The 27,972-nt window shown below is 36.1% G+C and overlaps 1 protein-coding gene across 18 annotated transcripts in view; it reads left to right on the top strand.

The window, feature by feature from the left end:
• Mlip (muscular LMNA interacting protein) overlaps positions 1 to 27,972 on the top strand; it is a 237,267-nt gene that overhangs the window by 95,752 nt on the left and 113,543 nt on the right. For 9 of the 18 annotated variants that reach the window (XM_026411242.2, XM_026411241.2, XM_026411238.2 and 6 more), the window contains exons 2-4: positions 6,359 to 6,514; positions 9,686 to 10,078; positions 20,738 to 22,303. In XM_026411242.2, coding sequence (XP_026267027.2) covers positions 6,359 to 6,514; positions 9,686 to 10,078; positions 20,738 to 22,303 — 2,115 coding nt within the window. The remainder of the gene's footprint in view (positions 1 to 6,358; positions 6,515 to 9,685; positions 10,079 to 20,737; positions 22,304 to 27,972) is intronic. The other 9 variants (XM_077801981.1, XM_077801982.1, XM_026411254.2 and 6 more) reach the window with 3 other exon arrangements.

The following is a 27,972-nucleotide window of genomic DNA, read 5'->3' as shown; positions in this document are numbered from 1 at the left end:
GCATTGGTGAAAACAATTTTTCAAATTATAGGGCTGTCTGGTGAGAAGGTGTCAGTTTTAGAGACAGTGAGCTTTTCAAAGCATATTTAGGAAAATATTTTAATCCTTTCAGTACTTGTTTCTAATACTAAAATAGTTTCCCCATGATAGGAAATAAGATGATTAAACGGCATTGGCAACGGAAAGTGTTAATTGCCAATTAACAAGTGCAGTGCTATTAACTTGCATCTGTTTCTGCTTTATGAGGAAAATGATTTTTCATCACCATAGCAATTCATTTTGGGGCTCCATTGGAACTTGGCCACACAGTGTGCAGTAAATAGCAAATATATGTATTTTTTTCTTTCCTGAACAAGGGATTCAAAAGTCTACTAGCTAACATGTGGTTCTTCATCTGATTATTGCATAGCGTGGTTAGTGTACTTTCAAATTCTTTTCCATCTGAAATTCTTTAGAAATGCATATTTGATTTTTGTTAAGATGAGAGGATGCCAAGCAAAGGTTCTGGAAAGAGCTCCATGCTAATTTTGTACCGTTAGCTTAAAAGTAATAACAAACAATTGCCATTTTGATGATAATTCTTCTAAGGATATATATGTGTGCATGGGAATTTATCCCTGATCTTTTAACTCCCCAACAGTAATCCGGGAAGATGAATAACTCTTTAGTCCTATTATATTTTCTATTTTTATGTTTTCTGGAATGACATCATATATTAGTTCAACTAAAGTAAGAAATCATTTTCCTACACTGGCCCAGAAATTGTACATAGGACATGGATGTTTCTGTAAGAAAATATAACAGTAAGGTAGAAGGAAATAATTTTGCTTCTATTCAGTCGCCTCCAATCTCAGCATGTGGCTCTGTTTAGAAATTTCTTTGAAGGTATTGTAAAGAAAGCGCACCTTATTCTTTGAAGCATCAGTTTTCATTCATATTTCATTTCTGTATTATTCACTAAGATTATAGCCATCAACCTTTAAAAAGTGTACAGTTTGTGATATGTCAATTGTGGTACTCTATTTGTATTTTAAATTTTATGCTTGTGCAAGCCATTTGAAAAAGTAAATTTTCATCATCGTGTGTGTTTTAGAAGGTCAAGCTCCTTTTTATGATGGTTGTTATGTATTTTGAAGCATGGGATGCTCATATGGAAGCCTTTCACATATCACTATGTAAGTTTCATTTGGATAGACCTAAAACAGGCTGATGGTTATCACATGAGAAGGTGAGATCTACCTGTAAAACCTCAGGGCAAGGTCATAGTTTCACCTCTTCTTCCCAAAGGTTTACTTTTATTTTGTGCTCAAATGAAATTCGAGATGGGTTATTTGAGCTATACTTGGTGATTTACTTACCCAAACTACTCTCCATTCCATCAGGATATTGATAAGATTAGTCATGTAAAGAAACCTTCCAAGAAAATAACATCTAACAAGTCCACAGTATTGTGAATTGCTCATCAGCCTAGGGGGGTCCCTAAGCCTCACAAGGGATTTGATGTTCCTTCTTACAAAGGAAAGTAGTGATTTACTGCTTCTGATGAGAAGCTGCCACCTAGGAATTGGGACATGACAGTAACAAGGGAATAAAGGCAGAAAGAAATGTTGAAGAATGAAAATTGTTTCAGAAGGGTTTGTCTGTCTGCTTGATACACCTTCAGGAATATACGTTGTTTCTACAAGGCATAGGTATTCTAGTTAGCAGGAAGTTATACCGCATAACCAATGATCCAGGTTATTTCACTTGGCCTATCTAGAATGTGGGTGAAACCTATGAGAAGGATATTCAGTCCTCCTTGTTTGATTTCATGCTCCAAAAGAATGTCTCTAATGAATAATCTAGTGTTCCATGTATTCTGTTTTGGGGACACTTCTGACCCCAGTGTCACACTTATCCAAGATTGTGCTGCTGTGCTGTCAGTCTGTCTGCCTGATCTTGCTATCACCCAGTGTAGCTTTTCTTTTCACAAAAATGGCTTTTTTGACCTTCTTGCCTCACAGTTTCTTGACCTTTATAAGCTCTCTTTCTCCCATATTTTTCTCAGGACTGAAGTTTAGACTCTAAAATCATCCAAATCACCATTCTTCTAATGATTAAACCCTCATGTACCATGTTATAACCTCAGAGAATTCTCTCAAATAGTTACCACTGTATCAGATCTATTTTCTGGGCCATAGACCTCTAGATATTTGAACTTGAGATCTTCCTTCCTTATGGATTCAAACTGAACTCTGCAGTTGATAATGTGCTCAATTCACACAAATATCCTTAATTTCTTTACACTCACAAAATCCTTCTCCTGAAACTACCTCCAAATATAAACTCTATAAATGCCTTGATTTACTTTCTCTGTTCCTTGGACAGTCAGGTCAGCATCATCCCAGAGACTACCGAACAGCCAAACAACTCGCTACAGATTCCTGGATTTAATTTGGACTGGGTATTCAGTAAAGTCTGTCAGTCCCTTTGTTTTGGGGGATGATGCTGCAGGCCTTTCGATCTTACTTAAGATGTGCATACCATCTGTACTAGTTCTTTCTCATCTGTTGGTGCATGTAATGGCAGAGTTTCAGAGGTTCAACCATGGACCTCTTTTTCCTATTTGTATTTACTCTCTTGCTGGCATCATCTAGTCTCCTGATTTTAAATACCATCCAGAGTAAGCAACACAAACAATTTTACCTCCAGCATAGATTTTCCTCTAAATTTCACTCTCCTACCCACATTTCCAACTTGAATGTATATTGGGCATATCAAATTTGATCTTGATCATTATTCTCAAACAAGTTTCAATGGTTGTCTTTTATATATATATTCCCATTTCCTGCATTTATTTGGGTCAAACATTTTATACTCATCTTTTGTCCGTCTCTCATACTTCACTTCCAATTCTGTGTTTTTCCTTTGAATTAGGGCCATACTCAAACACTTCTCACTACAATCATTGAAGACACCCAAGTATAAGCCACTGTTTTATCTTCCATGTGTTATGTCAATAATCTCATGGCAAGTCTTCATGTACTTATGAAACTACTGTATTCTACTATATGTTTTATGTATTTATTTATTTACTAGCTACCTTCCTTCATGAGAAAGTAAACTCCTTGAGGGTGGGGACTTTTGTTCACCCAATCACTGAAATAGTGCTTAGCATTTAGTAGGCATTTAATAAGACATTGTGGAATAAACAAAAGTGAATAGATAGCCATGTGTTCAAATGAAAGTTGATTTTAGTGACAGCATAGTCGCAGGACTAAAGACCATGGAAAAGGGCAGAGATTCAGCTTGACAAGAAGGTGTGATACTGACCTTCAATGGTGTGGGTGAAATGGGAAACCAAGTCACCAGCTCAGAGTGAAAATGGGGAATATGTTAAAGGTTTGAAGAAAGGGAAAAAGGTGTGAAAGAGTTTTCTAGGTTGGTGGAATAGTGAATGGGATATGAAAGTAAATCATGATTGTGGAAGAGCATTGAGGAGGCGGCTTGAGGCTCAGAGTTAGAAATTTGAAGTGAGACCAGTAAGGATGGTTATTTGTTTTTCTCTTAGCCATGTGTATCTCCTGATGCAGGAATAGAGTAGATAGAAGGTTTGATTTAGTAAGGACTGTGATTTCATGGGATGATGATGTAAGAGAGGCCAAGGCATTTGAGGGATTAATTGTGGTCAGTTGGGCAATTTTTATTGAGACTAGTTAAAAAGATATTGTAGGAAAACATGATGTTGGAAAAATCAAGTAGATGTTGGAGTACCAGATCGAGTGATTTGGAGAGTATAGGAAGTGGTGGTCAGAGAATAAAAGAATTATAAAGGGTATGAAGCTACTGATCTAGGCTAGAAATGTGAGAAGCAAGGAAGAAAAAAGGTCAAGGAAACACAATATTAGAAAAATTATCCCTTAAAACATTATATTGAGGATTTTAAAAAGCCTAGTTTTGGAAAGAATAGCATTGATCCAGGAACATCTTCAAGGAAAGAAGGGCTTTTAAGGTATGGGTGGGCAGATGGCTGCTACTGGGACGTGTATGAATGGAACAGACTGATGACATGGGGTTCAAAGCTAGAAGTGCTTACGTAAGAGAGAAAAAGAATGGTCTGGAAGCAAAAAAAGTAATAATGATAATGATATTAATAAGGAGCAAGGAGGATATCTATCCTCCCTCCAGGCAGTGGTACAGAAGTGTGAGAGGAAATGCCACCACTGTGAGAGCTTCTTGGGGAGATAGACCTTCAGAGAGAAGCATGTTTGTGTTAGAATGAGAAAGTAAAGGAAATATTTAGAGAAGTTAAGGACAAGTAGGGTTTTATAATGGCTGACAGAATACCAGGAAGTGCACAATGAAATGGTTTCCAGACTTGGAGCAGGAGGCAAGATAGGAACAAAACTGGGGATGGGCAAAGCATGTAGGGAGCAAGGGATGACCTAGAGCCCCAGCTGCTCATGGGCACTAATGTGAACCAGGTTAAAGATGATCCCTATAAGGACATACAGTCTGAGGGGTCCCAAGCATGTATCTTCTGAGGAAGGCATGGAGATGGCATAGGGGCAGTGCTATTTTGACTACATGGGGCTGATGTTATCGTGAAAATTAGTTAGATCAAAAGTGATTCCTCTGGGCTCAGTGGAACATGCCTATAATTCCAGTGGCTTTATAGGCTGAGGCAGGAGGATCCTGAGTTCAAAGCCAGCCTCAGCAATAGTAAGGTGCTAAACAACTCAGTGAGACCCTGTCTCTAAATAAAATACAAAATAGGGCTGGGCTTGTGGCTCAGTGGAGTGCCCCTGAGTTCAATCCCGGGAACCCTCCTCCAAAAAAGGTAGGCTGAATTCTGGGGGTCTGAGCTCTGGGACACTCAACCACTGAGCCACATCCCCAGCCCTATTTTGTATTTTATTTAGAGACAGGGTCTTACTGAATTGCTTAGTGCCTCACTTTTTGCTGAGGCTGGCTTTGAACTTGTGATCCTCCTGTCTCAGCCTACAGAGCCACTGGGATTACAGGCATGTGCCCCCGTGCCCGACTATTCTCAACTCTTTTGAGTTGATATCCTATTGTTTACTGTTCTCAGTATTGTTTCCTATTCCCATGCACTTCCCACTCTTCCCATTTCCTCCACCGAAAAACATTCATGTCTTTAAACATCTTAGGTCACTTACTGTAGTCTCAAAGGAGACCCTGTTCCTTCATTTGTTTCCTCATCTTCTTTTTCTGCTTTCTTCAGGATCTTGCTCCCCTTTCCTTTTCTGCAGGTCTTTCCAACTGTCTGAAGATACATTCAAATTTACTCCATTATAAGACCAACAGAGGCATCTCGTTGACTCTACTTTCCTAACTACTCTCAAACTCTGTCTTAACATCACATCCAAACTTCTAAAAAAAAAAAATAGTCTACATTGCCATTTCCTTTACTTCCCTTCCAATTTAGTCCTCAGTTTATGGCTTTTGGCTTTGGCTTTGTGATTTTGAATGCCTGATTCATCTATATAAAAATTTAATATGACCATGTCACCTCTCAATCAATACTGCTTAAATGGTTCTCTGATGCCAACAGGACAAAACCCAAGTTTGAGTCACACCATGCTGTGATGCTTACCATCTTTCACTCATTAGCTTTTCCCAGCCTGGGGTGCCCTTAGCTTCCTTTCACTGATACTTACATCTCAGGTGTTGCCTTTTATGACTTCCTATTTTGGGTAGGAACCCCTTATCACTGCTTCCTTAGCATTCTGGAGATACCATTTTTTTTTAAATGAGTAGTGTACAGTTTCCTAGTTAGCCTTATATCCCCTGTTCCTGTGGACCTGCCATAGAGCAAAGTCTTAATAAAATTATTTTTAATGAATTAAGAATAAGTGAAAGAGAAGGTATATCCTTCAGAGAAGACACTGTGGATAGGTAAGCTTTCAATAAATCCATAATTTAACATTCTTGAAAGTGATAAAAGTTGGAATTTTCTTGCATGCTTTTTGATCATGAGTCAATTAATGGAAACTGCTAACCTAGGATTAAGGGGATAAAAGTCAATTTTCAAACTGACCCAATACTGTATTTGTGGTGATCTCACTAAGGTAGAGATACCCTGTAAAGTTCTAGCTGATCAGCTTGCTAGCCCACTGAGTAATTACCATCCCTTACAGCAGGATCTTCCCGGGGTTGATTGCTTTCTTTGGTAAATGGTAATATAAAAGAAGTTCTAATATACTCTGACTATTTTTATGTTTTTTTTTAACAGCCATACTCATGATAAATGGACAATTTATCAAAATAAACGAGATAAATATGATGGTATATAGAAAAATAGAGTCAAGATGAAATTTGACAAGGCTGAAAGTCTAATTTATTACATATCTCATAGGTCTCTTCTGGTGATTCTGAAGCTAAACCTCTGATCTTCACATTTGTCCCCACTGTCAGAAGATTACCAACCCACATTCAGTTGACTGACACTTCCAAATTCCTTGTTAAAATTCCCGAGGAACCAAGTGATAAGAGTCCAGAAACTGTAAATAGGGTAGGATTATTTTTATTCTTTTTTTTCCAAACAATTATGTTACATTATCCATAAGAACGACTTGAAATTCTGTGTCAATGTTTATTTCCTCTGCTTAAAGTTAGATACTGAGATTTAAGGTTGATTAAAAATTTAATTATGAGATCTGCAGTGTAGCTCAGTGGTAGAGTACTTTTCTAGCATGTGCAAGATACTGGGTTTGTTCACCAGCACTGAAAATATTATATATGTGTATTATCTATTATATATATAATTATATATATTATATATCTTTTACATATATACATATGTATATGTATATATATAATTTTACACGAGAAGCCTAAATGTTACCAAATCCCATGTTTTCTCTAATGCATTTTTCTCAACTACTATTTTTCAGGGGGAGGGGATACTAGGGGGGCTGATCTCTGGGGCACTCAACCACTGAACCACATCCCCATCCCTATTTTGTATTTTATTTAGAGACAGAGTATCAGTGAGTTGCTTAGTGCCTCACTTTTTGCTGAAGCTGGCTTTGAACTCGTGATCCTCCTGTCTCAGTTTACAAAGCCACTGGGATTATAGCATGTGCCCCTGTGCCTGACTATTCTCAAGTCTTTTGAGTTGATATCCTATTGTTTACTATTCTCAGGAACAAATTCTGCATCCCAAATGACCCGAATGCATTCTCCCAAATGCATCTTAAGATAGTAAAAATTGTATTCTCTTTTATTGCTGAGTAATAAGTTTTTATTCTATTAAAAGCAATTAAAAATAGTAAAATTTTTTAGTGTTCAAATTTATCTTGAAAGAAAATGCAAGACAAAACAGTGAAACATTGTTATTCATCATGTAATAAATTAGGAAGATTAAAATGAATAACACCCAATGTTGATGCAGTTTTGCAAATTTGTAAAATTGGGTTGGAAATCTTTATCCACAGTCATAGCACTATTCATAAGCTTTCCATAATCTACTTTTGGAAATGTATATGAGGGAAATAGTACAAAAGAAGGAAAATGTCATGTAAATAATTATTACATAAAGTAAAACAGCTTCATATCTAATAATCAGACAAAAATTAAGAATATGCTGGTGTGTAAGCTTGACAGAGTTATAATTAGAGTGATTATACAATTCAATAGAAAATATTAATTAACCGTATTTTATTAGGTGATAAAGTAGGCTACAAAATTTTATTCCTCATATTCACCTTGATTATATCTGTCTAAAATAAGTCCTGGGGAAGAAATTTAAATTTAAAAATATGAAAATGATTTGTGTTAGAACAGTAATAGTTTAGATAAATTTTTTCTCTTTAAAATGTATTTTAATATTGTTTTACTTATTGTTCTAATAAAATGAGATTATGAGAATTTTGTGCTATTCTTGAGTCAATTGGAAGGGGATAAAATAATTGGATTCATCTTGTGTATATGGAAATACACTATCTATAAAGTAGTAATTTGCCAATGATCCTGAGATTTTCATTGCTATTATCTTATTTTAAAGAATATTCTATAAGACATTTGTGGGAAGCTTCTTTTGAATAGTTCTCAGCAACATATAATTAGTCTCTCTGAACAGTGTAACTGTAGGTATATGAACAGATCTTGGTTGCAGACCTCCAAGATTGCAAATTTTTATCAGCCAATTGCAATGATATACATGTAATCACATCTTTAAAAAATTAAAGATTTTCCCCAGTTTTTCAAACTGTTCAATATTAGAATAGGCTTAAGTAACCTTTTATTCACTTACATGTTTAATGGTTCTTCACAGAATATATACTTTGTCCTTGATTATTGTATTCCTTGTGAATAAAGACAGCTCATATGGTTATTTGAGGAATAAAACGAGAAAAGAAAAACAAACAGAAAGAATGTAACAAAATATTAGGTAGTGCTAAATGCTTTAGAAATAAAAAGTAAGTCAGAATAAGGGAATAGAGAAAGTTGGACAGAGAAATCCTAATCTGAGGTAGTTTCTGCTTTATCTTAAGTATATCAGCAACAGCATTTGAATATTGCGGGATGGGTGTATAAAATTATTTGTTGGCCTATTCATGTCTAATCCATCATTTTCCTTCTAGCTTCACACAACATATACCACACATTGTCACATACTGAATTGACCAGCATAGTGGAAATTGTTATTTAGTGGCTCATCTTTTTATTTTGAAATATTTTTAGCTTTACAGAAAAGTTGCAGAGAAAATAAAAAGAGTAATCATAGAATAGTTATCAAAACAAGGAAATTGACCTGAATCTTTTAAGCACAGTCTTGATATGTATGGCTGAAGTATGGTATCTTGATAAAGCCAGGTTAATTCTGGTTTTGGAACACTTCTGTGTATTCAAAGAAAATCCAATAGGAAGAGATTGAGAATTGCAAATCTAAATTACATAGACTTTGTTCTAAAAATGTCCCTGTATCTTTTTGTGTTCTATTCATGAGCTCTTCCCAGTTAGCTTAGATTGTTTTATGTAACTATCTCTGCATTTTGTTCCAATTTTACTTTTCTTTTCAGACTTTCAGAGATATTTATATTATTGTAGACTCTTTCAATGTTATTTTCTCCCCTCCTCTCTGGGATTATGAAAGATATACAGGTTGTATGACCAGTAAACTAAACCTTTGATTAATCTCCATTTGTTTTGTGAATATCTTTACACACAACATTGCTTGCTCTCTTTCTCTAAATCAAAAGTCATACTATGATGACATGGGAGATTGATCCAGGAGGATCGCAAGTTCAAAGCCAGTCTCAGTAACTTAACGAAGCACTTAGCAACTCAGTGAGATCCTGTCTCTAAATAAAATATAAAAAAGGGGTCTGGGAAGTGACTCAGTGGGAAAGCATCCCTAGGTTCAATCTCCAGTACCAAAAAAATAAATAAATAAGCAAATAAATAAAAATTTTAAAAAATTATACTATGATTTTTCTAGGAGGCAGTTAGGTTTATTTGTTGTTGTTGTTTCTGAGCCCTGATCAGTTTGGGCTTGAGCCAGGTGGGCTAGTAAAAGTAAACCATTAACTTCAATCCAATCTCTATTAAGTCAACTTGATTTTTAAATATATTTAAAAAAAAAACTTTTAATAAGCAGGTAAAAACTTTCAGTGTATGTTAACAAAGAAGAGACATCTTTTCAAGCCAATGTTAATGTTTTTATCTCTTTGTGTTGCAGTCTAATTCCAATGACTACCTGACCTTTAATCGCTGGAGCCAAGAAGAGAGAAACCAAGGGACACTGACTCATCCATCAGAGGCCAGTGGAAAGAGTATACAAGGAAGGGTACTTGAAACAAACCAACCTCAAGGCATGCAGCAAAGTGACCTCTTCAAAGCAGAATATGTTTTTATTGTGGACTCTGAAGGGGAAGATGAAGTTACAAGCAGAAAAGGCGAGCAAGGTCCCCCAGGGGGCACGAGCAACATGGCTGCCCGGCCCAAGTCTCTGGCAATCTCCTCCAGTCTGGTCTCTGACGTGGTGCGTCCCAAAATAAGGGGCACGGATCTCAAGTCCTCATCATATTCTGAAATTTCTCATGGGATGGCTTCTCAGCAAAAGCATGGACAGGTAGGTTTTCTCTTCTTGCCCTACGGAAAAGAAATTGTTTATATGCCTTTTGTCCTGGGCTGTCTGCAAAGGTCTTCCAGTTTAAGGTATATAAAACTTTTAAAGAGGTATATATTAAAACCCCCAAATCTCAAGATCATAAATCATCACAGTATCAACATTGATAAAATGATGAGATAAAAATGACATATAAATTATACCAATTGGCTGAAAGAATTTGTAACACAAGGCAGATTTGGGAGAATATAACCTCTTTGAACAATTCCTGGCAAAGGTTGTGTTGGGGGGTGTCAGGAGAGAACACTTGGTGAGTTGGTTGCTTTAAGAAGCACATTTTGGACATTAGAAAGATCTAGTGAGGCAGCATTCAGTGGCTATTAGAGGTGGACATTGCTTTTAAACTAATAAAAGAATAGTGAAAGCCTAATCCAGGAAATAGGTGTACCTGAGGACAATAGTTTCCCCCAGGTGTCTTAAAGAAAATGTCTTTTGTGGTCCTGGAAGCCTCCAGAATAGCACTGTGCTCACTGGAGTATGTGTGTGTGGCGGGGGCTGGGGGGGCGAGGCGGGGTGGTGGTAGTGGTGGTGGTGGTAGTAGTATTCCACTCCAAAACTTACAGCAAGATCGGAAACTTCTTTCAGGTAGACAGCCTCTTCTGAAGTAAAACACCCACGTCTGTGACAGCAATAGAGAATTTTAAAGGAAAAAAAAAAGGGAGATTTAACCATCCACAAGTGATTTGGTTTAATAAAAACTGAAGGTGACTTTTGGCAAGGTTTGGTTAGAATATAGGAATGCAGAGGCTGACTTTGGAGAGTAGGTAGTAGAAGCAGAGCTCTGACTCCTTGACAAGGGAGCATGAGCTGGTACTGATATGCCCTCTTGAGGAGCTACTAGACAAGCACTTTGAAAGCCTCTCAAAGTAGTTTGAACAATTTTTCCCCCCCTTATTGATGAATCCGTCTTTTTGTGCTACATTGTGGAATGTTGTTTCCTCCTGAGATCACCTCCATTTTGTCCTTGGTTGCTTGAGCCTGTGCTCAGCTCAAGTTGGACCTTCTCTTAGACACAGTCCCTGTGGGGTGCTGTTGCTATTTCTCCTTCATCTTTGTGATTTTCTTTATTATTTTGTAGCTTTTTCTAAAAAAAAAAAAAATCTCCATCATAATTCCTTTTCATTTTGTTGTAAGAATTGATTTTATTTTTATTCTTTACTAAACTGGAAACAACTGGATGTCAAGGAATGTCTCTTACTCATTTCTGTATCCATAGTACTAAGTGTAGTGCTTTGCACGTAAATGGGCTTCAATAATGTGTGTGAAGAATATTTAGCCATTCACATTCTGCTCATTTTCTGATGTCCTTGCTCAGAAATAAACTCATTAACAAAGCTGCTTAGGTTCTTTCAGTTGAAGAAACCACTCCCTCAATGTAATTTTGATGGATTTTTTTATGTACCAGTTTTATATTCATCATATTCCAGCATGTATTATAACTATTTCAGTACATATGTTATTTCTCCTATTCCATGTTAAATTCATTTTTACTAAGCATTTTATTCCCTATAATACATAATATGTCTTGAACATAATAATACAAATGTTGTGGATTTATGCATCCCAAATACATGCTCTGGTGTGGCATATTTAAGCAAAAGTACCTTATGTTTAAAAAAAAATCACTAAATAATTTGAAAGTGATAGTCAAACGTGAAAATGCTATACAAAATAAGCAGTTAACTCGAAATCCTCTTAAATTCAGAAATAAGAGACTTAAATGTTCATAGAAAAGCCTAAGGATTGTCTTATCTGCAGATAGTATTAGAGTTAAAAGAGAAATGACAACAGAGCGATTTGTCTGAAAGAACTGTGATAAAGCTTAACATTAAAACGGTGACAGTAGGTACAAGAAGAAAACCATATGAGGGTAGAAATAGTTGGACTTGTTCGCTGACAGTAAATGAGAAAAAAAAATCAATCGTGAATGAAGCTTATAATCCCGGACTGTGAATGAATGATGGCATTATTCATAGAGGAAAGAGTAAAGGATCTTGAAAGGGGGTAGGAGGAGATCAGACGTCTGATGCTGAGCTTGAGCAGCTTTGGTGGCATTGCAGGATGATATGTAGAAAATAGTTGAAAGTGTGAATCTGGAGCACAGGGGAGAGGTTGGCAATGGAGACATTAGGTATTGAAGTAAAAGTGATAGGAATGGAGATAGCGACCAGAATGTAGAAAATATGATGGCAGACGCAAGCCAGGAAGTCAAAAGGACTTGTGTAATATATGAAAATAAAAGATAAAGGAATCAGTTGCGGTGGTGTGTGCCTCTAGTCTCAGCTACTTAAAATGCTCACTTGAGTTAAAGACTTCTAAGACAGCCTGGGCAATACAGTGAGACTCTGTAGAAAAAAAAAATAAAGGGTTTTTCAACAAAGAGTTGAGTCTATAGTAAAAATAATAATAATGAAAAACTCATATAGTCCCCTCAAACACATTAATTCTGGAAATTAGAATGTCATTTGATGACTTTAGTGGGAACAGTATGATTGGGATGATAAGGATAGAAAACATGTTGAGACATGAATGGAAGTTGAGGACAAGGAGGTTCATGGTAGAAGAGGTTGTGATACAGGAAAAACAAAAGTGATTCAGGACACTGGCTATGCTGTTTTGAGCAAGTTACTTGAACTTGTGGGTCTTAGATTCCCTTTTTATGAAATGAAGTATTGATATCAACTTCCTTTGAGATTGAGATAATATATGCAAAGAGCCTAGAATAGTGCCTGACTCCTGGTACAATCTCAATCAAAGATACTCTGATTTAAGAAGTTTGAAATGGCAGCATTTGGGGGCACATAGTAAGAAACAGGTAGAGAGGGGAGGGTAGTCTCCATTTGTTAGCTATAGCTTGGATATTAGAACTGGGGAGAGGATGTGGAAAATAAGATTAGAAGAACTGGCTGGGGTTCAATAAAGAGGTTTTTTATATAAAATTCTGGGAAATTTGGATATCAGCATATATATTTATTAAATACTGTTTCATGTTACATAACTGTGATAGATGGCACATATGATGGTGGTTCCATTAAGATTAGCCTATTGTCATTGTAGCTGTCTTAGTTTGTGTAAGTACTCTCCATAATCTTTGTACAATGACTAAATCATTGAATGATTCACTTCTTAGAATAAATCCCTGTCATTAAGTGACATGTGATTATACTTTGACTTCATAGATCAACTGAAAATGAATTACAACAAAAGTATCTGCATAAGGCATTAGACATAGAAATGTTCCTTGTATTCCCCAGGCCTCAATTTATAATAAAATACCAGATTCGTACCAGCACATTATATTACAGTAGCCTTTATGTATCTCTCTCTCACCTCAATTTGTATACCCCTCAAGAACAAAAAGTCCTTTTCTCATTTCTGGTCCCCGTCATTTAACATAATGCCTGAAACACTGTGGGTGCTTAGAAAATATCTCATGAATGTTTGAATAAGTGATCCTTCTTTTCACATGATCCTGTGATATAAGACACAGACATTAAGATATGAACTTTCTTAGTGGCATTACAGCTGAGAAAAAAACTATAACAGGGCAGGGAAGGGAACCTAGGACTCTTCTCTCATAGTTAGTGATGTTGCTTATTTTGTTCACTAAAACAAATCATCCACAGCTTTTAGCCTCAGAAATTCAGAGATTGAAGACCTTGAAAGGAGTTGTGGTATTCAGCCTCCCTGTGGTATTCTGCTAACTGCAAAAACAAGTGGCTTGGAATGCCATAAGTGCTTCATGAAACATGGCATGTTTATACTAAAATGCCAGGAAGTGATGTGCACATGGTCATCAGCTGGAAGATTCTGATGGCATGCCAAGCAGAGCCACCAGAGCCTGACAGCAAGACAAACAATAACAACAAAAGAAGTTTGACCTTACACAAATAGATGAGAGTAGTAAACAGATTCTAGTTAGACCCTCCTGATCATATAATTGCTCTGAGCAGTTGGAGGGCATAAAAATTTGGAGAACTCATATTTTTTTTTTAATTGAGAGAAAAAGGTATGATCAAGGGATTTTATTCATTCCAAGAACCTTTCTGTAGTGATCTTCTCTCTGCCACCTCTCTACTTCCCTTCTTGCTTAGGATGAGTATATGATACCTTCCTTTTGTCGTTTTTTGTCTCCTTCCATGTGAATGAGACTGGACACACTTAGGAGAATTTTTCTAACTTGGTGGGAGGCCCCAGGCTCTGCTCTGATGCTGACAGAGCAGACTTGTGAATATGAATAATGTCTTGTTGTTCCCTCTGGGTGGGCTAATTCTTACCATTAAGCCAAGTGCAAAGGAAGTACTTATGAAAAAATCAAGTTGCTTTGAGAATTCCAGCAGAAAGGTGGTGCAGGTTTTTAAGAAGAGGCTCTCCTTAGGCGATCCTCAGGGTTATACAAAATGACATATAAGAGGAAAGGAGGGGTAAGACAAGATAATACAAATGGAAGAAATGATTTACAGTAGAAGGGGTAGAGAGAGAAAAGGGGAGGGGAGGGGAGGGGAGGGGGGATAGTAGAGAATAGGACAGACAGCAGAATACATCAGACACTAGAAAGGCAATATGTCAATCAATGGAAGGGTAACTGATGTGATACAGCAATCTGTATACGGGTTAAAATTGGGAGTTCATAACCCACTTGAATCAAACTGTGAAATATGATGTATTAAGAACTATGTAATGTTTTGAATGACCAACAATAAAAAAAAAAAAAAGAAGAGGCTCTCCTGACTTGCTGATATCAGAACTTGAGTTTTTTTCTCTGGCTGGAGAAAGAAAGAATCAGATGTCAGAGGCAGTGTTCTCAGTACTTGCCCAGCTTCACTCACGAGAGCCCAGAGCCAAATAAGAGGGTCAATTGCAGTGTTGTATGAGCTGAGACCTGATGCATGAATATAAAATTTCTTGGCATTCCAGACAATGGGAATTGGCAAGGAAGTACCAACACATCCAAAGAGGGTGGAATAAGAGAAAGAAGAGGAAAAGCAGTCACCAAAAGATAGCCAATAAACCAGGAGAGAGTGATGCAACAGAGCCCCCGGATAAGACAGTTTTGAAAAGGAAAGAAAAATGGAAAGAATCAGAACCCATAGAGAAATCAGAAAAGATAAGGAATCCAAGTGCCTGTTGATTGTTCTTAAAAAAAAAAAAAAAAACGTTATTATAGAACTTGGTGATAATGGTTTCTTTGGTAGAGGATGTGAGGGGATTAAGAAGTCAGTGGGAAGTTCATTTGCTTTCTAATCATAACAGATTACCCATAAATTTAGTGCCTTGTGAAAATATTAAAAATATTATCTATTTCCTCTAGTTTCTTTAGATCAAGAAGTGAGCTAGGTCCTTTGCTCAAGTGAAATCAAGGTGTCAGGTTGCATTTGCTCTGGAGTCTCAATCAAGGAAGGACCCACTTCTAAGCTCTTTTATGGGGTGTGCAGAATTCATTTCCACAAGGCTGTGGAATTCAGGCAGCTTGCTTTCTAACTTGAGCAACAGAGGAAAGGAATCTGTTGTATTGTCTCTACCCTTTAATCTTCTTTTGAAGAGCTCACTTGATTAGAGCATACCCACACAGGATAATCTCCCTTTTAATTAACTTAGAGTCATCTGTTTAAGATGACTTAATTACCTCTGAAAAATCTTGTCACCAGTGTCAGATTCTATTAGTTAAGAATCAAGCCACAGTTTCCTCTCACACTCAAATTACACAAGGCTGAAACTCTTAGAGGGGTCATTTTAGGGTATGTTGGTCACAAGAATTAAAGAAATCAATACAGTGATTATACTGTACAGATATGACCAAGAAGAGCCTGTAACTATGGGAACACAAATTTTCGTGTATGTGTGTGCACTCATTTCGATCAGTTTAACTTTTGCTGGTTAACAAACTAGGTGAAAATTTAACATTTTTAAAACAAGACCATTTATTTAGCTCAGAAATCTGCAGGTCAAAAATTTTGGCTGTGTTCTATCAGGTGATTTCACAGGTATGCATCAGGCTCGACTGATCTTTGCTATGGGTTCACCAATGTGTCTGCAACAGGCTTCTGGGTTGGTTGATGGCTGGTGAGCTGTTTGGTGATTGTTTATTTGTCTGCTGAGTGGTCTTACATTGCCTAGTAGAGTAGCCAAGGCTTTTACATCATGATGAAATTCTGTACCAGCAAGTCAGTTAACCCAATGTACAAGTACTTTTCAAGGTACTGTTTCTTGTATTGCATTTGTTAGTCTTCCCCTGGCCCATATTAAGGGGTAAGAAAAGAACTTTGCTTTTATTACATAAAAAAATAGAATATTGCAGGCATTTTTACTGTCTACCACAATGATATTTATTATATTTTCAAAGAGAGAATATTTCTTCTTTAGACGTATGTTAGGAGGAGTGAGCTAGTAGATATACACAAGGATGAGTGCATAGGACATGGGGAATAACTGAAGAAATGAAATCCGTAAGAAGGCCAGAGCTGCCATGTTTCAGAGTACCCAGGAAGAATACACCTTTTAAAAAGTGAAAGGTCACTACTTCTCCTTAGAATAAAGAAAGGAGAATGAAAGTGAATCTAGAAAAGTTTGGTTTCTTGTTAATCTCAGTTTTCCTAGGAGAGAAGAAATCTGTCTGTTGAGTTCAAGGGGGAGTAGGCAGATTAAAGGTTGGTGGAGAATAAACACTTTGGAAGAGACGGATAGGAGGGGAAGCCAATTTCCAAACAGGAGAAATGGCAAAAAATCCAACAAAAAAGATGAGAGACAAGGGACACAGATGAAACTATAGACTTCAAATTGGTGAAGAAATCTCACCTCTCAGAGGTGCCTCACCTACCCCACGTGTGAGTGGAAAAAGTTGTCCCTCTGAACAGGAGCAGGAAAGCCCCACCCATTTTGAGCTGTGTCCTTCTATAGAACAATATTTGTAAGTCAAATGCAGTGATCCAGTCAGTTAACAGAGTGCTACCAATTTTTTTTTTCACATAGCAGCTTTAAGTAGATCATGTCCAGGAACATAATGACAGTTAGTGGGATTGATTTAAGAGTGAGGATTTGCCAAGTGGATGGGCAAGAGGTCCAGATGGCTAGAAGGTTGGCAATGCTGGCCAAAAGGTTGAGTCTGAACAAAGTATTGCTGAAACCTAAAATGAAAAACAGTAGGAAGTTAGGGAGATGGGATTGAATAGCAAAAAAACAACTCTGTTATAAAGGAAAACTATTTAGTTCCTGGTGTAAAATCATTGACAAAGTCTTGAGCATAGGTGAACATTGATTAGATATCAAAAGCTCAGTCTGGTACTGAGTTTAATGGGAAACAGCTACAGGTAGGAATGGCAGAAAAGGTTATTTAATTTGCTTAGTTAAGAAAAGCTGAAAAACACCCTGTAGAGTTTTGTGTATTTCAGAGAGTAGAGGACAGATCAATAGGTAAGGAGGCCAAACTACTTTAACACAGTGGTTACGAAAAATGGGGAATCTAGGATTTCTTTGTACAGATGCAGAAGGAAGAGTACAACTATACAGGCAAACATTAAGAGCTATCAAAGCACTGGGACCCTATTCACAGCATCAGCTAGCAGATCACTCATCTCAGCTTGTATTCAGGTATTTTGGAATCTCACAGGTACATTAAAAAAAAGAATATATACAGAAGCAGCTAACTTTGTATTTAGTCAAATTACAAGGCAGCTTTGCAATTAGTTGGTTACTCAAATAACCAAGGGTTTCTATGATACAGGATGCAAGGGTTAAATTATGATTGAGTTCATCTACCCAATGAGAGTAGCACATTGCAGGCATCTTGTCACTGAGATTATAGTGATTGTACAGAGTTCAAGACAGTCCTTCTAGAAGAGAGTCTTGAGAATGACTTTGGGGTACATGTGAGGTGAATGGGCTCAGAAAGTAGAAGAATGCTGTAGACAGTCACAGGTAGCTCTATAGAGGTGTTTAAGCAAAGGACTCAACATTAAATTGGGGTAAGAAGCAAATGGTAAAGAAGACAGAGAATAGTCTTGAGGAAGGAATTAAACATTAACAAACCTGGAGAATAAAAGAAAGGGATGGAAATAATTTTTGGATGTAAATTAAGAAGTTTATCATCACTGGTAGGGTATATCGGGGAAGAAGTAAAGTGAAGGATGATTCTGAATCACGGACTGAGAATTTGACATATGCCCTTTCCTTCCTTCTATATGATATTATTCATCCATGTGTGGACACTTTCTTTAAAAGAAAAACTTATTTGTGAGAGGAACTCAGGGAAATGAGTCTTTTCCATTATAAAATGAAACTTCACCCCTAGAAATTTTATAAAACAATGGTGTCATGCTTTTTTATTTGTATAAATTAGAATAACATCATGGTGTATTTGTAGGTTGGAAATGAATATATTATAACTAATTAAGAATATATGGAATAAAATATAATGAAATTGCATGTAGATTAACATAAGCATAATAAATATTCTTAGGCTTTTCAGAGTCTTTCAGAAGTTATTCGTCAATTAATTATCTAAAAGTATGGTAACATTATGAGTAACTTATGTTACGTGTAATATCACTGAATATAATGGAATGATTGGTAATTAAAATTTGTAATCTTAGGAAGTTGGAGGTAACAGCTTTTTTCTCTGAATGAGCCCCTCAAAATTATGAACCTATGATCCCACACAGTGACATTCTGGCAAATAATCAGGATGAATTAATGAGTTTTTCCATATACATTGAAGTTCTTAGGAAACAACAGACTGAAAGGTGATAGGATTTTTGTGGTGGTCAATATTAATTTACAAAATCTGTTACCAAACTGTGTTATTCTAGGCATGTCTCAATGTGCAAACACCTTCAGAGCCTCGGAATGGCTCCATTCCTTCTGTGAGGAGAGATCAATCATGGAAACAATTGAAGAAGACCTCTCATTCACCATTAAAACAGACAGACAAACAAACATACAGGCCCTGGATATACTGTTAATTACAAGAAGATAACTTCTTAAACATTAAATACAAATTCAAATACAAGTAATTATGTAACTTCTTGTGGTGACACAAGAATTATGCTGACATTTGGATATAAATATATTCCCTAATCTCGTGAATCAGTCACATAAACACTGGCTAAACAGAGTTGTTTCTAAGTAAAACTTATTCATATTAATTGTTCAGCTTTCTTTCTCAATTTGATGGAATTCTGCTTGATCATCAATTACACTGATTTTCTGACATTCTGGATTATGTCAATTTAATAAAATATTATTTACTTGTAAAAATGCTGTGTTGCAAATATGTATATTGATTCACACACAAAAGAAAGAAATATTTTTAGTATATTTCCTCAGAAAATAAAAAGTTTGTGATGAATTTATTCGAATTTGTCAGTTTTCAGTAGTTTTAGAGTTCAAAACTATATGTCATAAATATCTTTGTCTGAGTGCTGATGGACACTTTCTTAAAATGCTCTAAAGCAAAATCAAGAAATATCTTTTACTCTATTTATAAACCAAAGCTTTGTTGTTTAATTGATATATTCATACATATTTTCTTCCTATGTACTTAATGCAATATGTCTACCTGAATATTTGAATAGCTGATATTCTCCAAATTCTTTATTAGACATGTATATTTATTTTTTTATCTTATAGGCTGACAAATTTATTTTGAAGAGAAGTCTCGGTTTACAAGATTTTGGAGTCATTTATGATTCCTACTTGTCTTCAAGTACTAGATGTCTTTTAAAATAGCACAAGAATACATACAACTGGTTATTTCACAGGCTTTCTGTAGCTTCTGTTAGAAAAACATGAATTGTTTTTTATTGCATCTTTATTTGGTATGGAATTGGTTGCTTGCTTGTTTCAGTTGAATTATATTTATAAGTACTCTGGCTTCTTTTGATATCAAAGAGAGACTATTCCTTCCAGCATAGTCCAAATCATTTGTTAAATGTTCATTAAATGTTCCTCTTAAGTGTTCATTCTGGCAAGTAATTAGGCAGAATCATCTAGAGCTCTCTTTCTATTCTGGACATTGCATTGACTCTTTTAATTTATTGCTCTGGGTGCTTTGTCATTTGAATTCTGGGCACGTTTTCAGGTTCATGACATGTAGGAGCTAAGTAGTCCAAATGTCTAGAATTTTAAACACTTGAAGTGTGATTATTATTATTATTATTATTATTAGGATTGTAGTCATTATCCTCACATTACGGTTTATATACTTCCAATGGAAAAAAAATTTATTTCATTTTCCAAAGTGAAGTTTGAAATTTATACAGATGGTGACTTATTTCTTCCCAAATTACACAATTCCAGATTAAGATAAATATTTTAGATATGGTCAATGAATTATTTTCCAAATGGAAACACAGAAAATTTTACACTGGTTTTCAAACCAGGGAATCAATCATGTATTGGATACAAATCTTCAGAGTTTATTATATCTTATTTTGTAGCAGGACCTCATGAGAAAAACAGAAATTCCTTCATTTTCAGGGAGATGTAAGGCACCCCCTTTTGTGTAAACTAGTGGAAGGATTGTTTGCTTAGTGACACAGTAACAAGAATATTGTGATGGTTTCACAAATAATGTCCTATTTCAATCTGTCTGTTTCTCTCCTCTAGTTAACTTCTTCTCCCACTACTTCTGAGCAGCTTGCCTGTAAACCACCTGCTTTCTCCTTTGTTTCTCCAACTAATCAGAAAACACCACCTGTCCCAGCTAACCTCGATGGAGCCTCTGTCCTAGAGGAGTTCCACACTAGGAGGCTGGATGTCAGTGGGGCCCTGGTAGAAGAAACAGCTACGTATTTTCAAACGACTGCTCACTCTTCACCCTTTTCTGCATCGAAGGGCGCCTCGTGGACATTACCGTTTCCCTATTCCACTCAACTATCAGGTTCTAATCTCTCCAGTCCAAGTGCAGCAGATCAAAACCCTGGACTGGCACCTGAAGTTCTGAAGAAGACGACGCCTTTAACCTCGAATGTCCTTAGTCCCAGAGAAAGCCTGAAAACCACTTCTCCTTCACCTTCCTCCAGTGCTTCCCTGAAGTCGAATTCAGCCTCTTACATACCAGTCCGAATTGTCATGCATTCACTCTCTCCAAGTCCGAAACCACTTACCTCCTCTTTCCATGGCTCCTCTTCTACTGTTTGTAGCCAAATGTCATCTAGTGGAAATCTTTCAAAGACAGGGGTGAAATCCCAGGTGCCCTCTCGGCTTTCCCTTCTCACTGCTATCCTCAAGTCAAACCCTTCTCACCAAAGACCTGTGTCCCCTGCATCCTGCCCCACCTTCTCCCTCAACTCCCTGGCCTCCTCCACTCTCGCCCTTGACCAAAAAGTAAAGCAAACCACACTCACACCTAAAAAATCTCTCTCAAGTTGCTCCCTGAGAGCCCAGTCTCCAGCACAAGCAGAACACCAGGTTTCTGAGCTGGCCCAGCAATCCTTCCACCTCCCTTTCTTCACCAAGTCTACTCCCACCTCTCAGGTGTCCTCCCTCTCTCCTACTACACCTGTCAATAGCAGCCTTGTTTCTGTGAATGTAGAGAAAACACCATCTCCTACTTCTTTGAAGAGCGGTACAATGCAAACCAATGCCTCTAGTTTTGCAGATCTTCCTCCTGTCCCACCAAGCTCTTCACTTTCTTCTTCAAAGAACAAACAGGATGGGGATCTCAGAGGTTCAGAGAATCCCAGGAATACATACACACACCCTTCTACATTAGCCTCATCTGCATTATCTTCTGTATCTCCACCTATTAATCACAGCACCATGCCCTCCTCTCCAGAGAAATGTTTCCATCCATCCCCAGCCCTTTCAAACCTGATAGACAGATCCAAAAGAGCATCATATAAACCATCAGGCCAGGGGCTGAATCCTTCAGCTCTTTCTTCACCTGGTCTCTCCAGTGCTGGCTGTGCCTCTCTTCCCAGCTTGGGGTCCTCCTCAGTCCCACCTGCTGCTCTGCCCACCCCTGCACTACAGCTCAGTCCCTCAACACTGCACCCAAATTGTGGCAGTGGTTCATTGCCTTCAAGAATGATGAAATCTGAAAGCACAAAATCCAACCACACGGCACCCGTTTCAACCCCATCACTTCCCATCTCTCTAACAAGAACCAAGGAGCTGATTTCACCTTGTGCATTGTCCCTGTCAACAGGCCCCGAAAACAAGAAACCCAAGGTATTTTTTTTTTGCATGGTGCATGCTAATTTCAAAATATGGATTTTCAGGGGGAAGATCAATAGTTATGACATTTATTCTGCTCCTATGAGAAAGTGGAGAAAGTATGGGGGGGGGGAGATCCTAGAATTTGGTAAATTTGAATGTAGAGATGAATTATGGTCTGTCTAAAATTACTTATTTCTGCAAATCCCTTTGATTTGACCTTCTCTTAAGGTAACATTTTATGTATGACTCCAAGGGCATTTTTTATTTAGGTATAATGTGAATTATGCATTAAAAACCTACTATATGTCTACCTCTGGACTAGCTTTCTTTGGAACACATGATTTTTAAAGGGGAAAAAGATAATACTTTAATTTGAAAAATTAAATTTCATTCAGCAGAAAAAATACACATGTACAATGTAGAGTTACTAATTCTACAATAAAACTAGAAAGCAAGTACAGTTATTCCTGCTTGATTTGGTTCCAGGACCAACTAGAGATAACCCAAATCTGCAGATGCTCAAGTCTCAAATTAAATGACATGGCTGAGTGTGGTGGTGCATACCTGTAATTCTAGAAGCTTGGGAGCTGAGATAGGAGGATTGCTAGTTCAAGCCATCCTCATCAAGTTAGTGTGGCCCTAAGCAACTCAGTGAGATGCTGTCTCTAAATAAAATACAAAAAATAGTGCTGGAGATGTGACTCAGTTGTCTAGTACCCCTGAGTTCAATCCCCAGTACCAATAAATAAATAAATAAATAAACAAACAAATAAATAAATGACATGGGATTTGCCTATAACTTAAGACATCTTCCTATAAACTTTAAATCATCACTAGATTACTTATAATACCTAGTAAAAGGTAAAGACTATGTAAATGACAATCACACTGTATTTTAAATGGAATTAAAAAGTCTGTACATGTTCAGTACAGACACAATTTTTTCCAAATGTATTTAATCTGTTGCAAAACCCATGGATACAGATGGCAAGTTGTATGCAATCAAATTAACATTTTGTAATTTAAATTATAAATAAAGTAATTGTTGACTGAGTTAAATAAAACAGGAATATTATTACAGGATATGGCTAGTGAGGGAAGTTATTATAGATGTCAGTCTTGTTGGAAATGTTTAGGATTTAGCTTAATGAAGAGGAAAGGAGTTGGCATTTTAGAAATGGAAAACAACCTGACCAAATATACAGAAGATAATCCCAGAAGACTATATGTGGAGACACAAGATTTGAATAGTAATAGATTTGAATAATGGTAATAATAATTACAGCTACAGTTATCAAATGCTTTCTGTGAGTCTAGAACTATCTAATAGTTACATAAAATAATTATAATTGATTAAAATGCATAGCTTTTTGCCTATTTTTATAACCACAGGAGATTGGTAATATTTTTATCCTTATTTGTATACACCAAGAAATGAAATTCAGTGAATAACTTGTCTATGTCAAATATCTGGTACAAAACTAACATTTATATTAATTAAAGTCTGCTAATTCTTGAAGCCTTGTTCTTTTTCTACTATGATTTATTGCTACAAAAAGTAACTCATATTAATTACCAAGTTATCCTACTTTATAATTCTCATGAAGAAAGAAATAATTATTATGGAATAATGACCAGAATTCTCAATTTATATCATATTAAAATGTATTTTAATGACTAAGTCCTTATATTTTAAACTTTCACAGCAAATGAATTGGATAAAATTAACTTTTTCTATGATTCTAAATTTAAAATTCCTATTTATTTGAGGTGAAATGAACTTTCTTAATGACTTTTCAATACCTATGTGTGATTATGAAATTCGTTGCAGTATATTAAAAATCCTGGCCATCTATTCATTATTTTCTGAACTTATTGAAAATCATTTTTTAAGACTTGCTGCCACATAAATTATTCATTACCTTTGTGAGAAGTGATTTTTACTCCATAAGCCTCTTCAAAGTGTTCCTATTTGTGGTTCACTGTGCTTTGTTCCTGTTTTGCCCTGTTTTGGACACAGAAGAGGGAGTCCATAAAGGCTTTTGATAAATTAAAGGCCTGTATGTCGGAAGACCTATTTCCCCCCCTGACTCCCTTCCTGCTCCCACCATGGAAGAATTTCAATCACTAGGTTTTTCTTTCTGTTTTATTTTCTTTATTTCCAAGTTAAGAAAATTTAAGGTTATAGAAATATACACTAAAGTTGATGAACATGAAAATGTAAGTGAGTACTATAACTACCACCAGTAAAAACATTAATCTATTTTTTTGAATAAAAAAAAGTTTCTTATCATGGGTTAACTTTATAATTGCAAAAAATAGTTGCTCTTTGAGGCAGACTGTTCCCTTTCATCTTTATTTCCTACTTGCTTCTTGCTATATTATCTCTCTAGATTAAAATCAGTCAACATTTTTTTTGTTACAAACCATTATTTTCAAGAATTATACTTTAAGTATAAAAAATCATTAAAATTGATGCTGGTAGAGATAAATCCTATCCTAGTTTCTTTTGACATTTGACTTTTGTTTAAATTGGCATGATTATTTTATAGAATGATAGGAAGAAAGAGACAAAAGCTTTGTGAAATCAAAGAATTTCTATGGTTTCGTAAGTTGTTTCTTGACTTGCTCCTTCCAGGGTGGTGCTAATCCAAGCACAGGGCTCTTTTTGAAGTCAAAGAGCTTCAGATTTAGATCAGCTTCACTTGTGCCCAGATTCCTAAAGGATATGGGTCCTAGAACACAGATGGCCGACAAATTGAAACAGAAATGCTTGAAGGATATTAGTTCAAAGTCTGGGCCCTACTGTCCTTTCATATTAAAATAAAATGGAACAGCCAGAGTAGGCTGAGCTAAATTCAGAAAAAGAGCATGTTTGATGTTTCTTTTTCATTGATAGGTCTTATAGTTTGAATCTGTTTGCATGAGTATGATATAATTGTTATGTTAATTTCAGATGTAGTTTTTGTTGTTGTTGTTGTTGTTGTTGTTTGTACTGCAGCTTGAACCCAAGGTTGTTTTACCACTAAGTTACATTCCAAGTCCTTTTTATTTTTATTTTTTATTCTGAGATAGGGTCTTGCTAAGATGCTGAAGCTGTCCTGGAACTTGTGATCCTCATTGGTCTCCTGAGTTGCTTGGATTACTGGATTACTTGGATTACATCAAATATGATTTTAAAATATGATTTTGTTTTGAGTCATGGCCCTGGGCAGAATAGAGATTTATCTCAATGTTGCTCAGGCTACTATTTGATCAATATTTATATTGTCTAAGACATATTTTTTTCCTCTTGACAAAGACTGGATATCATAAAATTCACCCATAGGGGTTGTGTTTGGGTTCCAAATATATTTTGCCTTCATTTATACAATAATTTAAACTTTTCTTGTAGTAAGTCATCATGGTATTTAGTATAAACTGGAGTGACCATTACATCAGAATCACACTAAAAGGGGTAAAAGGTCTGAATATCTCTTCCAGTTGTGAGGTCCTCCAGTAATGGGCCTGGCCTCAAAATTATTTGGACATATAACTTGTATAGGGAAACTGCTGGGAGCTTTGGATATTTCATTAGTCTCCATAGCTGGTATTCTGTTTATTAAACTATCATTCATTTATCAAACAATTTTCAATTATGTTACACTGATGAATTAGTGGCAGCAGTCAGTATGTAACTGTCTCCATTTCTTCAGAACTGCAAAGCATTTGGGAAATGAGCAATATGAGATGTGTCTTCATGACCTAAAATAATTAGTTTGGGTTCAAACAAATCATTCATTCAATAAATATGTAATGAGTAACTAATATATATCTTTCCAAGTTACAACAAACAAAACATGCAACAATGCCAGCTTATTATATTCCATGGTGAAAGAGAAACAATCAATAATAACTCTCCAAATAATAAGTCAATCATCTTTGAGAAAGCAACATCCAAAGAAGTGATATTCCTTAAGAGAGCAGAGTGAGGAAAAAGTTCTGAGGGCAGAGGCTGGGGTCAATGTGGAGTTGAGGAGTGACAGTACTTGGACGTTGTCAGAAGGAGACCTAACTGGGAACCAGACCCTGTGGCATCTTGTAAGACACTCTTCAGTCTTTGATTTTTACTTTGAGGAAGACAGAAAGCCATTGGAGAGTTTTGAATGGACAAGTGACACAATCCTGGCTGTTGTGTTAAGAGTAGACTGTAAGAGGATGAGAGGGGAAGTAGAGAGACTTTGGTTATTATAATCAATCAGCTAGGATAGTGATGATGGTGGCTTGGAAGGTGATAGCTATGAAAGTGAAGATAATATTTCTGTGTTATTTTGTAGGTTGAATAACAAATATTTAGCAATCATCTGAGAGACTGTATGAAATGATAAAACAGTAGCTGGACTTATATATTTTCTCAGTTCCTTTTTATCTCACTGTCTTTTATTCCACCCCCTTCAAAAGATCTTGCTGCTTTTGTGAAGACTCCTGATATTCCACAATTCTTCCATGTCTGCTATTTGTGTCACTTGACTTAACACTAACCAGTTCATGTCCCATTCCCTTGGCTTCTCTCCAGCTAAATTGATTTTAGTAATAATTCACACTCAAAGGTCAATCAATGATTGTCAAGTTTTCCTTTTACCTGGGATAGGGAGTATTTGCATTTTAATTGGGAGGTTGTACAATTTAACTTGCAGAAGAGACTTTTCAAAGGAAAAACAAGCAAACAAACACACACATAACAAACCCTAAACAAAACAGGGATCCAAGTTCATGAATTCAAACATTGTGGATCAAATTGGAAGATGACTTCAAAAATCATAACGTGTTTGAAGTACGCACAGCACATGCTTATAGAGGGGAATATGGGTATCAGCCAAGTGAGTCTAGGGTTGGATCAATAGATAAAGAACTAAAATTTGTGGTTTTTTTCATATCCTCTGAATCTTGCTATAATCTTCAATTAAATACTTTAATTAAATATTTCAAGTCAACAAATTCTTGCTCAACATTTGTTCTCTGGCAGATTTGTTGAAAATAAAATGAGAAAAAATATAAAATCTCCCTTCTAAAAGGCTTCATATTATTTCTTTTATTTTTAAATCAAATATGGAAACTAATAAAATTGAAAGCTATGGAATGCTGAAAAAGAAATATATTCCAAATTAGAATAAAGAACTTCATGTTTGGGTTTAACAATATTGTTGAGAGAACTCAAAGGAAAGAGAGTGGATCCAAAAAGTATCCTTTATAGCAATAATCAAGATTTTCAGACTGAAAAGGAAAGATTATATATGTCTTAGAGGACTAGTGCATGTCATAGAGTAGTTACTCAAAAAATATTTGTTGAATGAATCCACTGGTTGAACTGTGCATATCCAAACAGATTTTCAGGACAGTTTAACAGCTACCAAATTGGGAGAACCCACTAGTAAGAACTTACTATCATTGGTATGTAACTTGAATGAAGATTAAAATGAAACACCTAATAAAAACATTAAATAATACTAGTACATTAAATAACATAAAAATCATTATCCTCACAGTTTACAATGATAAATCAAACCTAATAAGATATACTTGGACAGAGATCATGCCTCTGCTTTTCCTAATGGATTTTAATTATAGGATTTCTATAAAATTAAATAATAATAAATGTCAGTTCCTATTGCTCCTATATGAAGAGGTGACATTGAATTTTT

This window comes from Urocitellus parryii, chromosome 8, assembly GCF_045843805.1.
Source record: "Urocitellus parryii isolate mUroPar1 chromosome 8, mUroPar1.hap1, whole genome shotgun sequence".
Lineage (NCBI taxonomy): Eukaryota > Metazoa > Chordata > Mammalia > Rodentia > Sciuridae > Urocitellus > Urocitellus parryii.
The sequence above is the reverse complement of the archived record's forward strand: the minus strand, read 5'-3'. Positions and strand labels throughout refer to the sequence as shown.